We start from the raw sequence: 13,603 nt of genomic DNA on the forward strand, positions 1-13,603 counted from the left end.
ATGGCCAATAGCATAAAAATAATAACAATGATGGTTAAGAGCAAACCATGCATCAAGCAATGTAACTGGCAAGGTGAAAATGAGGCCAAAGCATTTGAATGTCCTTGGGGAGAGTGATGGAGAAATCAGTTACTTCCTAAAGGTAACACCCCTTCCTGGTGATTTGGGGTAGATGGGCAGTGTGTGTGTGTGTGTGGGGGGGGGTTTGCTGCAGAAAAGAGTTGGACAGAGTGGTCCGGGGAAAATTATCCTCTGCGGTTGTGATATGCAGCTCCATGCACCCCTTGATCCATGTGGTTTTCAAAGTCAATCTTTTCCTGTTAGTGAATCTGCCACAGTCCACAGCAGTTTCTCTTGATTTCTTCTGGCGTCCCTCCTCCCACTATTTTCCTTTTGTTATCCTTTCATAATGTTTTGTGCTTCAAAAGGGGGCAAAGGCACGTCCAGAGTTAGATGTTTATGCTTTAAGGTTTTTAAAAGGTTATCATTTGAGTCCCCTTTACCTGGCCCACTGGATGTTAATCTGAATGAGTTATCCTAGCTAAGTAGACAGGTAGTTGAGCCGCGAAAATAAATCATCAAAATCCCAAATCCACCCGGGCACATTTGTGCTCTTTCCAGGTTAAACCTCCCAAGAGGGCTCTCAGTGGGCCTGAAAAACATGAGCTGTCCAAGTTGCAGGCAGTCAGCAATCTCTATAGGCTAATCAACAGCAGAGAGGGGCTCTAATGTTGTTTCCGTTCATCCTGCAACGGGCAATCAATCCAGTCTCCAGCATCCCGTAACTTCATTGAACTTGGCATCCCAATGCAGGGAACGTCCCTGAACTCTTCTTAATAGATTTGGCTATTTGCAATCGTGACTCGGCTGCGTTGCAGTCCTGACATCACCGGATGGGCCTCTTCTCAGAAGGCTGCAGTAGCTGCCGCATCTTTCCCGCCCCACTGAGCGCTCACTAAAAGCCAGCACTGGGCTTAGCGGGCTACCGTTCAAGTCCCCGGGGAGCGGCGATGCAGCCTCTGTCCCGGGCGCTCTCAGCCATTGTAGGGTAGCTGCTTGCCTGGCTGGGTGCTGACACGGCCTCTCCGCGCAGTGACCCGAGGCCTGGGGCGGAGGGGGAGGCGCACGATGTGCCCTGAAGGTGAAGGCTCCCGCCCAGAGCTGTTGGCGCTGTAGCCCGCCAGCCGCTCGGCTCTGCGGCGGGCGCCCCAGCGCCTCCCCGACTCGCGCTCCCAGCCCCGCCCGCGTGCGGCGGACGCACGGCCGCGAGCGCGCGCCCTTGCCGCGCCCCCGCGGCGGACGCACGGCCACGAGCGCACGTGCGCGCCCGTGGAACGTCCCCGGGAGCCCAGCCAGAGCGAGCGCCGGGGCCGGGCGCGCAGGAGTGAAAAGGAGGCGGCGGCCGCGGCTGTGAGCAACAGATCCGGGCGCTGCGAGTAGACTCGCTCTGCTGTTTGGCGATTCTTTTTTTTTGTTTTTCTTAATTTCAAAAAATTTACTCAATTTGAAAATCTTACATTTTTAAATGGCGCTGGCCCCGAGTCAGCGGGCGGTTTTCTCTGCCTCAAGATGGGCTTTGCCGTTTCCGTCGTGGGCACCAGTGGTGGCCTGATTGTCAGTCTTCTCCCGGCGTTTTTAAGGCCAGGAGTCGAGCGCTGCATGTAGGCGAATCGCCCTGCAGAGCGGTTTGGCTTTTTAAAATTATTGCTGTTATTATTTTGGGCAGAGAACAGTCGATCTCGTGCACGACGTCCTCGCTGCAGAAGAGCCTGCTAGTCGGAGGTGGGTCGCTCCGAGGGTGAAATCCTCCCGGGGTGAGCAAGCCCCGGCCCCGCGCGCAGTCCAGCGGCCCCGCGTGTGTGTCCTCCCCCTGCCCGCGCCGGGAAAATGGAGGCTGTGATTGAGAAGGAATGCAGCGCGCTCGGAGGCCTCTTCCAGACCATCATCAGCGACATGAAGGTAGGACGCCAGGGCTGCCGCGCACTGACCTCGCGGCAGTGCTTCGCCTCCACCCCGGGCGAGCCGTCCGCCCTTGCTTGAGTCGTGGCCGCCGGCCACCTGCGGAAGCTTCCGGCCCGGGTGTCACCTGCTTACTCGGGACGCTGCTCCCGGCTCTGCTGGGTCGACGGGCGGGTGGTTTCTCTGGGGGTGTGTGATGCCCCCTGCCCTGGCCCCGTTCATTGTCCCAGGGGGCGGCACCGTCTCATTCCCACAGAGACTCAGGGCCCCGGCTCCAAGTTTTCCATTGTCTGTCCCTGAACTGAGTGTCTTAGTCCCGTGAGGGCTGGATGCCTGGGCGGACACCTGATTCCCCCGGGTCAGGGCGCCTGGCGCGGTCGTAGGGAGGGAGTAGGGGCTCTGCCCGGCCGCTAGAAGGAGTCCCCCGATCTGGAAGACTGGGAGGAAGGTTCCTCCCTCCTAGGTTTTCAGGTCTACCAGGAGTAGGGGGATCTGAGCAAACTAGTTATTAATTAGGCTGCTCTAAACCTGGGGAATGTGTGCTTGCTTCCCTCAGCCCTCCCCGGGGGGCGCGGAGCAGAAGTTCTGGGGCAGCCTTGCATGGGAGCCTCCTTCCCCCAACTGAGGCTCCCAGACCGAAGGCAAGATTGGGGTCCCTTAAACAACCGTATCCCGCCTTCCCAAGCGCACACATGCACAGACACACAGTCATACTCTCTCTTTTCAGGTTTTCTCTTGGAAGGATCGTGAAGATGTGTGTCCCGCGCGTGCGTGTGTGCGCGTGCGCGTGTTGGGGGCGGGGAACAACACCCTGGCTTTTTCCTGCAAAGGGTGGGACTGGGGATAACCTGATCCTCTGATGTGGATTTTCTGGTGCATAGAGATATACCCAGAGCTTTGTGATACTCATTCAAAAGGAAATACAGCCAGCCGCGTGAGCTGGCTGGAGGTGGGAATTGGGGGTGGTGGGGGAATTTTTTTTTTTTTTAATGTGTATTTAGGGAGCTTCTCTTTGGCTCTAGTCCAGCCCCAGTTTGCCTCAACAGATCCAGATCCGGGGAGGTGGTGTTTAATTAAAATCTCGGCTTCCAAAACGAGTGGGCAGGTTTGGAAAGCCGTGCAGCCAGTGGGTGTGGACAGCCCCTCTTCAGCCGCTGCCTGGGCGCCTGGAGGAGCTTTTGTCTGATGAAGTGTAAGGTTTGGAGAGGCTTGGTGCCTCGGAGGTGGACTTTGGGAAGGAATGTTCAGCTGTCATGGCCTGCTCCCCCCTTTTAGAACCAACTGCCACCTCACCAGGGTGAACTTCGAGGTGCCTCTGTCCTGGGCTTGTCCATTTTGAAATCCTTCTACAGAGCTTGTACATTTTGTCAGAAATTGACATTTGTGTAGCATAATCTGCAGCCAGACCCAGCTGGCCTAGGGATGCTTCTAATCCAGCCACTTGGAATTAGATGGATTATTCCCTGTTCAGAGACAACCGTTTTCATTCTTTTGCCTCCAAACTACATTGAATTATTAAAGTGGCCTTTTGAGACAAAGATTGGTGCCCCTTCTCAGACTCCAGTATTAATTGTTAACTTATATTCTACAGTTCTTACATAGAGTATACTCAAACAAGATTTGATTTGAGGCACGAATGGTATTTTCTGGTCTCAGGAGGAATTTGAGAAAGGTTGGTAAAGCTGCTTGTGTTTTTTTTTTTTTTTTAGGAGATAAATAGAAGTTTCTAGTCCCTCAGTAATAATGAGGAGCCCAGTGATTTAACCAATCTGCCCACTGCAGTCCGGGAGTGATCACACCTGGAGTTTCTCTCTCTTTGTTCTTTAATCCAAAATCCAGTCTCAGTTCTTCCCATTCACTGGTTTGAATACAAAGCCCTTCAGAAGGTGACCCTGTCCAAAGGGTGAGCTTTCTTCCTTCCCACCTGCCATCCTGTGACTGCTGGGCAGTGTGCCCTAGCTGGGGATTCTTGGGTGCTAAGGTGGTGTTTTCCCCCTCTGCAAGGTTCCAGTTCAAAATAAAGCCTTTCTATTTAATGCCCAGTAAGTTCTGAACCTAGTTTGTGGTTCTTGATTTCTTTCCCTTTGAGTTTACTAGGTTTGTTCAGTATGCTATGGGAAATAATTTATTTTGAAGTTTTTGGTTTGTTTGTTTTGTTTTGGCGGTGAGATTTTAAAAGCAAGGTGGAGTGGAAGACTAAAATGTGCCTTGGGTTCTGCAAAATTTTAGACTTTTGGGGAGTGAAGAGGTTAGGATGTGACTGATTCCCAAGACTGCTTATACATAAGACATCTGCTGTATATTTTCATGGAGTTTTCTTAGAAGACTTCTTCATGGATTAGATGGCGATGACAATTTAAAAGGGAATTACAACATTTTAAAATTTGGGAATATAGGATAAGCAGTGTATAGCGTGCAGATGCAGTAAGCCACTAGCTATAAAAGTCGGTTTTTAATATCTGAAATAAGCTGACTTTCTAGTGACCTGCTTATCCTCTTTTTCTCTTCTTTAAACTCCAGTGATGGATTTGTAATGCTTTTGGTCCCCTTTCTATTTGCTTTAGGGAAAAGCAGAAGTGTTGCAAACCCATTTGGAATGCCATCTTGATAAAATTTTTAAGTTATTTTCTCAGATGTAATGTTGGACTGGGGTGAAAAAAGGGCAAGGAAAATGGTTTTATTAGTAGCATTTGATTCTGTAAAGCAGCACAGGAAGGGAGTCAGTTTCCTCTTTGGAGGAAAAAAAAAAGAAAATAAAAAAGGGAATAATTTCAAGGCCTTGCACCATCCATCTTCTGAAACCAGAAAAATCTCAAGACATAGAAAAGCTGGAGCGGATTCTTTCTGTTTTCTTCTAAGATACTTCATCTAAGTCCTGAGCTGCCTGTCAGGATGTGTGTTTTATTTTTTTCAGGGGATAGGGTGTAGAAGAAATCCTGACTTTTCTTCCATTGGGATCTAGCACCATGTAAAAAAGCAAGCAGCAGCTGTTAAATAACTTATTGATTCTTTGACTAGAGGAAACATGGTTTTTCTCCTCTATATCCACCCTGCTGTGGTGGTGGTGACTAGTGAATGGTGGTGTGCAAAATCGCTTACTGGCTGCCTTTCCTTCCATCCACATAAATCACCCATCCAGCTGTCTGGTGTGAGTTGGTCCCAAAGAAAAGGGGAGACAAGATACTGGTGTGGCTGCAGGGAAGAGCTGGCCTGTCTGGGGGAACAGTAGTCTGAAAGTGGCTGTGGACTGCCCTCTGATGTGCAGACAGTGCTCACTGCCTGAGGTGGGGTCCTGGAATCCTTTTGGAGTTTCTATCCCAAGTCTTGGGGAGGGTGGGATATATGCTTCAAAGAGATTTGTGCCCTTGCTTTTAAGCAACGGAACTGGCATAGTATTTGGTGGCGTTTGAGGAGTTTTTAAGACTAGGAGACTTTGGGGGCCAAACTTGTGTGAAGTTCGCCTTGTGGGTGACTTTCTTCTTTTAATACTTAACTTGGCTTGGAAAAAAAAAAAGGTTGGATGCTAAAATCAAATATTTTTCCTCACCCTTGTTGCTCAAGAATCAGCATGTCAGGAGCTGAATCGCTGAATTGGACCTGCTGCAGGGAGAACTTTGTACCAGGTTAGGAGAGTGTGTTCAGGGGTTATGTGATGTGACTGGGGTGAAAAAACCCCCAACCACACCTGATTCCTCCACCCCACATGTCACTTTAGACAGGGGTGTCCTATTACCAGCACCTGTGTGGAGCAGAATAGGAGCCTTGTTTTGTTCCTCCCCGCCACCCCACCCCTTTGCCACCAGTATCCTCTCCTAAGTTCTGCCAAAAACGAGAACTGCTAAAGGGACTTCTTGAATTCCATGGAAATCTTTTTATGGTTTGGCATGTCGTGATATTTTCCCTTGCTTATCCTAAGATCAAGAATGTGGGTAGTGGGTCCGGGGCTGGATCCTGATTTCAGGGTTGTTTTTGTCCTTCATTTCTTTGGGATTCCTGTCAAAGGGGAGGTTGTCTTCCTTGCGGTTTGTTAAGGGCCTACTGTGTGGATGGCCTTTTGCCAGGCCCTGCCCTTGGAGAGCTTCTTGTCCTGTGGGCCGTCAACAGATGATGTCAATAGGACATGGTGGCCTTGAAGGAAGGTCCTGTGGTTCTGCTTGGGGAAAGCCTCAGGAACTCCCTTTGACGCTTAAAAAAAAAAAAAAAAAAAGAGTTTCTCTAGGAAGATTCTGAAAACCCAGCCAAGGCCTCAGCCAGGTGCTCTGAGGGAGGTGGGCTGCTGTCTGCAAATGATGACAGCCACACAAAGGCGGGACAAGCAGAGCCCTTGTAAAGGACAGATGGGCCCCGTGTTGGCTTTTCTCTCAGCAAATGGTTGTGTTTGGCTAGGGTTTTACAGCCTCCTCATTTTGGGCCTGTGGGAGAAGAAGGTGAAGTAAAGATATCATAAAATTGACAGCAGGAACTGCCTGGAACGGGGCCTGTTCAGAGGTTTAGGGCCTCGTCTGTCGATCTTTTTGGTTTTATGGGCGCAAATCTTGTAAGCATGGTTTGGAAAGAAGTCATTTTTGATCTTGGCTTGGGTGTTTCTTTGGGAAAACCCCTTACATAATAAATACCATTTAATCACATTGTTTAGAAGGATGGGGAACCTGCAGCTTCAAGGCCCACGTGGCTCTCCAGATCCCTAGATGTAGCCCCTCAGCTCAATCCAAATTTCTCAGTCGCTTTATTAAAGGGATTTGTTCTGTAAAATTTGGGTTCAGTCAAAAGGTCACGCTAACGGTGGGGACCTACTGTGTGCCCGGCATTGTGCTAAGTGTTTGCTGTACGTGAAGTCATGTTTTCCCTGCACATCCACCCACCTATTAGGCCACTTGTGGCTCCAAGGCTGCAGGTTCCCCACCCCTAGAACTTGTTGCTTTATGCAGTGAAGCTGTGTTCTGAAATTCCGCAGTTTATAATGCCCCAGATGGAGAGAGGGGGTCATTCCTAGGTCCTGGTTTCCATGGAAGGTAAGCTGAGTTTGGATTTTGTCTGGTTCAGCCATCAATCACCCAGTTCTTACTGTAGTAACATACAGTCAGTCCACAGTATTTATTGAGCATCAGCTGTATTGCAGCCACCAAATTTAGTGTTACTATCACAGCAAATAAAAAAACAGACTTTCCAGTTAAATGTGCATTTCAGATGAATGACGGAGCAATTTTTAGTGTATAAGTATGTTCCAGGCATAGCTGTGTCTTCTCAGCAGCTGACCTCTTGCCCTTTGAACTCTTCTTTTGCATCTTGATCACACGGAAAAGCTGGAATGGTAACTGTCAGTTTAGCTAGCTCACTCCAGGTTATTAAAATGCTTAGAGGTGAAAAGGTTGAAACTATTGATCCATTAGATGCTTTATGTACGATTTTCGTCTGGGCTTTTTCCATCTTCACAGGCATGGGCGAGAGCTGGCAAGGTTCCTTCTGTAGTGAGACCATTTAGATGTTCAAACTGGGTACGGAAAAATGAGATCATTTTGAGTTCCCCATTTCTTTTCGGAATTGCCTTCAGGACACTTCCCCCCCACACCCACACCTCTATAAGAACAAAGAATTACTTCTCCCCAAACCAAACAAAAGCCAAGGACAGAGGTAGCTGCCTAGGACATCAGACAATAACTATTTGAGCCCCCTCAAAGGGAACTGACTGATGCCTTAACCGTTTAAGTCAGACTTGCAGATTGCCCTGCCAATACAGCCTTATTAAGTAGCAAACCGGAGAGGAAAACAGGAGTAAATTAATTGGCCGAGCATTAAGGAAGCCCATTGTTTTTGATTGCTAAGGTTCTCCCTTGAATTAGCTGGAGACTGCAGGTTTCATCTGAGTATGTTACACCAACACAAATCAAAAACAACCAAAAAACAAAATATAAAAAGTAATTTTCAGTGCAGAATCTGTTCCAGAGCAGCCCACCTCTCACTGTCTGGAAGGCCTTGGCATGCGGCCCTTTCTCCTCTTGCTTCCTTGTTTAGTTGGAGGTGGCTGTGTTTTTACCTAACAGAACAAATGTGAGGGGTCTGGTTGTTTAAAATGTGGTGGCGTGCCACTTGGCACTTAGTAGGTGCTCAGTGTGTATTGCACGCTGTGAGAAGAGGGTAGAAGACTTGGGGACCTACTGTGTGCCAGGCATTGTACCAAGTGCTTGGTGAGCATGATGTCATGTTTTTCTCACATCCACCCACCTAACAGGTGGAAAAACTAAGGCTGAGAGAGGTTCAGTAACTTGTCTGAGGCTGTGAGGAGGTAGAGCTGGTGCTCAGATCTTCACCTGTTTGGCCTTGAAGCTGGAGCTCTGTAGAGTGTGTCTAACCAAGGGGGGTATGAAGTTGACATGAGATGCCTGTTGGGGGTGGGCAGCTTCCCCATTTGTGGGAATTGTTTCATTTGTGATGGGTTCAAACTCTGTGGCTTCCTTCCCTTTCCCACTTACCAGTCTTCTCCAATAGACAACTTGGCATCTCTCCCCCCTTCCTCTCGTTCCCCAGGGTGTGCAGAAGGCAGACAAGCTTTGGGGCCAGGCTCAGGCTCATCGCCTCAGTGTCATTCCTTGTCCCTACACAGAGTGTGTGGAGTCTTTTCAGTAGCTGGACATGGGTCCTGGGGGTCCGTTGGTCTCTGAGGTAGGGTGACTCTGCTAGACTGGCAGCCCCCTCCCACTGCCATAATTATCTGAGTTAACTAAGTTCACCCAAAGTTCAAGTGATTCTTGCAAGAGAACTCCTTACCTTGAACTTGTTTCGTGTCCAGCCCTGGCGCTCTTGTAAAAGAGCTTTCTGTATTTAATTATGTCCTGGTAGCCCTCTGTTTGGGCTGAGTTGGGAGAGCCATTACAAGTCTGTGTTTGCAGTAGTTGATGGACTGGCCAAGAAAAATCCTTCTTGTGCTGATTCTTGGCATACACTGCTTTGGTCATAGTTTCTAAGTGGTTTTTCTTTTCCTGTCTAGTTTAAGTGGGGTGGAAAAAAAAATCCAGTGAGTGCCTTTTGAGCCATGTGCCTTTTTGTTTGCTTTCTTCCTCTCAAAGAACTAGCAGCAGAAGTTTCAACTCACTCAACATCAGCACCCATTGTGCCTGAGTCTCCCTTCTCTGTCACCTCCCACATGACCACATGACAGGGGGCCTCCAGTGGCTGCAGGTCTTGCTAGAGAGGAGGTCCTGGCAGGTATACATCTTTTGGTAGAATGGGTGTGGATACAGGGAAGGGCCCTTTGGGTTCCCTGGGAGCTGGAAGATACTGATGCCTGTGCCCCACTCTCCAGAGGCCGTGATTCAGTGCTCTGGGGTGTATCCTGGGCCCTAGGATTTTGTAAAGCAGCCCAGGTAATTCTAGTGTATATCCAGGGTGGAGAACCACTGAGCTACCCTAAGTCTCCCCCTTGTACAGTTTCAGCCCCGCAAAGTGTTTTCTCCGTCTTACCTAAGTCTGAATAGAAGCACCTTCAGATCATTGTGCAATAGTATGAATATATTGACACTGCTGAAGTCTGTGCCTAATGATGGTCAAGATGGTACATTTTGTGTTATGTGTATTTGAGCACGATTGAAAATAAAAATAAGACAAACTTAAGGTGAAATGTTAAGGTACATAAAATGGAATAGAAAAACAAACAGCAAAAACATCTTTGGAATGTTTTGCTGTGTTTTATTGAACTATAACAGTTCTGTCCAGTACAGTTTTCTGCAGTGATGGAAATTGCCAGATACATGAGCCACTACCCACATGTGACTGTCAAGGACATGAAATGTGGCTGGTATGACTGAGGAACTGAATTTTTTTTATTCACTTTTTTTTTTTTTTTTTTTGAGACAGAGTCTCAAGCCTTGGTATACGTATAGTGCCATAGTGTCACAGCTCACAGCAACCTCAGACTCTTGGGCTTAAGTGATTCTGTCTTGCCTCAGCCTCCCAAGTAGCTGGGACTACAGGCACCCACCACAGTGTCTGGCTGTTTTTTTTTTTTTTTTTGGTTGCAGTTATTGTTGTTTTAGCTGGCCGGGGCCAGGTTCAAACACACCAGCTTCAGTGTATGTGGCCAGCACCCTATCCACTGAGCTATGGGCACCGCCTTTTATTCACTTTTAGTTTATTTAAATTTAAATAGCCACATATAGTTGGTGGCTACTGTACTGAACAGTGCAGGTCTGTAACTTGTAAATAAATAAAAATAGTGTGCTTGCTTTGTGGCACAGCTGCCTGCCTATCTGCTACATCTTGCTGGCCACAACACTGCCTCTAAACCAATCCTGTAGAAATTCTGGTGCTACTGCTGACTTTGGAGTCAAAGGGGTCTTATTTCAAATCCTGTGGGCAAGTTACTTAATCTCTCTGAGCCTCAATTTCCTCTTCTGTAAAATGGGTCTAATGAATGACCCACCTTAGAGGGTTTTGAGAATTCTGAAATGAGCTATCCTATATGAAGGTTTTCACATGATGCTGGAGACACGTTGCATTGAAATATCAGCTACTTTTACTATTCTGTCTTGTAGACTTGGGGATGAAGTATTTTGAAGTCTTAAAATCAGTGTAGTAATTATCTCCACCACTTCTTAGGGCAAACACTGCCCCACCATTAAGGAGCTGTATTTAGTTAGTGCTTGCAGTGAAGTTGTCTGGAAATGAAGTAGAGGTTTTCTTGCTAAATAAATCACTCCTGAGTTCATTGCGACAGTCAGCTTATTTAACTGGGCCTATTTGCATTTAGTTTCTCTATTTGTAAACCCTCCTATCTGTTTATACGGATAGGGGAGGATGGGGTCCTTGGCATGGGTGCTCAGGGCATTTATTTTAAAGGTTTAGGAAAAGAAAAGTCTATTTTAGAAATGCCAAGGCCAAGGGGATGGGAGTTGCTTTTGTTAAGGCCGCCTTTTCTGTCTACATCCGTTGAGCTCCCTTTTTCCAGAGTGACCACCAGGGAAAGTGGCCCTCACTTGCCTCTAGTCTTCATGTATCAGCAGCTATGTACTGAACCTTTGTTCCCCTCCCAGGACTTGGTTGTATCTGGGTTCTGTCAAGTGTGGTTCCCTTACCTCAGCCTGGGATTTGAGGACCCCAGTGATTTGGCCCCTCGCTTCCTTGAACACATCCTGTGCGCCCACCTTGCTCCTGCAGAGTGTCCATTCCGTCTCTGCCTGTTGAAATCCTTCTCATCCTTCAAGGCTCCATGAGAAAGTGACCTCCTGTTCTGGTCTCTCCTCCTTCCTCCAAGCTGGATATCTTTAAGGCATTTTCACATTCTTTGTCGATTCTATCTGGTATTTATTATATTAGCCCTTAAAAAGTGGTTGCCCTGGGGCTTTGAAGCCTGGCTCTGCCATTTCCCAGCTCTACTATCCTGCACAGGTCACTCAACTTCCCTGAGCCTCAATTTTCTTATCTGTTAAAGGGATGAGGGGATGAATAATACTTCCTCTTAAAGTTGTTGAATATAAAATGAGAAAGTATATGTAAAGGGCTTAGCATGAAATAAGTGCTACGTAAATGTTCTGAGTATCCACCTGAGCTGCCCTAGTAATTCCTAGCAGAGTACCATGGTGATGGCATCACTGAGGTGGAGATGTTTCAGAGAACAGGAGAAACCTATGTCTTCGCTTTGATAATGCAACAGACAAGAGTGCAGTGCTTTTCGACTTTCAGCATGTAAGTAATTTGAGAGACCACGGTATGTGTAGTCAACAAATATGATGTGAGGCACTGCTGGGTAGTGGAGATACACATGTGCCTCTGAACAAGAAAGATAGTTCTTGGCCTGAAATGCTCCATCTAGAAGAGAGGCAATTAACTAGAATTTAGTGTGATCTGTGCCATGATAGAGGTCAGCCCGAGATTGTGTTGGGCCTCTGGGGAGAGCCTCTGATTCCTGTTTGGGGTGGAAAGAGAGTTCTGGAAGAGTCTTGGCCTAGGTGACACTCAAGCTGTAAATTAAGTTTTAATTTATTTATTTAACAAGCATTTAAAAAAAAATCTTATTTTCAGATACAAGCAAATTTATTTATTTTTTATTAAATCACAGCTGTGTACATTAATGTAACAAGCATTTATGTGCCTACCAGGAACTATGCTAAGTGCTTGACAAAAACTTTTTAATCTCCCAATGACCCAATGAGGTAGTTACAGTTAACCATTATAGATCCCATTTTATAGACGGGGAAACTGAGGTGCAGAGAGGTTAACCCATTTCCCTATGTTATACAACTAGGGACAGGCAGAACTGAGAATTGAATCTAGGCATTCTGGCTCCGGGGTCTGTGTTTCTTTCCAGCATGCTGGGCTGTCTCTTAAAGCACAGCATTTTAGATTCTGTAATGGGTGTGTCCTATCAGTCTCTTTGATTACTCTGTCTATACCATTACGACTCAGGGTGAGCCAGATAAAACACAAAAATCTAAGACTTGTCTCTGAGCCTCTTCCAGAAGCACAAGGGGTCTCCCTCTAATTAAAGGGGAAAAGGACCTGGCCGTTGACATGAAGCTGTTGGGCAGCTGGCTCACCCCAGCTAGTGCCGCTACCTTGTCAGCCCAGAGAACTGTGCACAGAGCTGTGGGGGGTGAGACCACAGGGTCTGATACTGCTGTCCAAAGTGGCAATCACACAACATGTGTTTGTTTTGCTGGAGAAACTCCTCTGCCAAGGGTCATCCCCTGTAAGGTCTCTGCACCCCGCGTGACTAAGTGCTAAACAGGAAGGGGGGTGATATTTGCAGCAGGAGGCTGGAAATGCTTGGGGATTAGTTCCCAGGGAGACCTCACTTCTGAGGCCAGGCTGGGCTCCTGCAGCTGAGCGAATAGCCATTAAGGAAGTCTTTGAGTTTGGTTTAATGGTCCCTTTTTGTTTTGAAGTGACTGTTTACTGAACCTTCAAAGCCAGTTCTGCAGCAGGATGTGATCGAGGGCCTGAATAATTGGATGAGGCACCCCAATAGGAAGCAGATCGAGGGGCGCAGAGCCAGGAGTAGCCCATGGCCAACTGCTGGAGGGACTGAGGGCTTCCTGCAACTAGAAGTAGACCTGGAGCAGTGGTCCCCTGGAACCTGGCCTCTTTGATGTTCTCCTGGCCTTAATTAGGAGCACCCTAATTAAGTCACTGAGGAGGCAGCTTTTTTCTTAAAAAAAAAATTAGCAAATGTTTTGAGAGCATTCCATAAGGGATTACTTCTCAGAGATTATGTAAGTAATGTAAAGTTAATGGGAGAGAAACTAGGAACTTCAGTTAAGTAGAAAATAAGTCACCACACCCCCTTGATTACAAAGTAGGTTACGTGCACACACTGACAAGTGTGCACACAGGGTCATGTGGCCTGGGCGATATCAGAAATTCTTTCTTCCCTGAGCGATCCAGTGTCCTTGCCTTTCTGTGTGTGTCTTTCTAAGCAAGGTCAGTGTTAATAGCCATGCAGTGGTGCATTGTTTTGGATGTCTATGATTCACTTGGTCAACACTTATTTAAGGGCTTACTGTGTGCCAGGTACAAACAGGCATGAACAAAATGGACCCAAATCTATGCCCTCTAAAGGACATCTAGTGGAGTGTGTGGTGGGGAGCAGAGACATAAATGGAATAAATCACTTGGACATTAGAAGGATCTGTGTGCCATAGGGAGGAAGCAG

The 13,603-nt window shown here is 47.4% G+C and overlaps 1 protein-coding gene across 5 annotated transcripts in view; it reads left to right on the forward strand.

The window, feature by feature from the left end:
• Positions 1–1,319: 1,319 nt before the first annotated feature.
• MTSS1 (MTSS1, I-BAR domain containing) overlaps positions 1,320–13,603 on the forward strand; it is a 159,548-nt gene continuing 147,264 nt past the window's right edge. For 3 of the 5 annotated variants that reach the window (XM_023517117.1, XM_023517124.1, XM_023517118.1), the window contains exon 1: positions 1,327–1,959. In XM_023517117.1, the coding sequence (XP_023372885.1) occupies positions 1,888–1,959 (72 nt within the window). In that variant the 5' untranslated portion in view covers positions 1,327–1,887. Of the gene's footprint in view, positions 1,960–13,603 lie in introns of all 5 variants that reach the window. The other 2 variants (XM_023517122.1, XM_003782349.2) reach the window with 1 other exon arrangement.

Source organism: Otolemur garnettii, unplaced genomic scaffold, assembly GCF_000181295.1.
Source record: "Otolemur garnettii isolate 467f Iridium unplaced genomic scaffold, OtoGar3 scaffold00004, whole genome shotgun sequence".
Taxonomy (NCBI): Eukaryota; Metazoa; Chordata; class Mammalia; order Primates; family Galagidae; genus Otolemur; species Otolemur garnettii.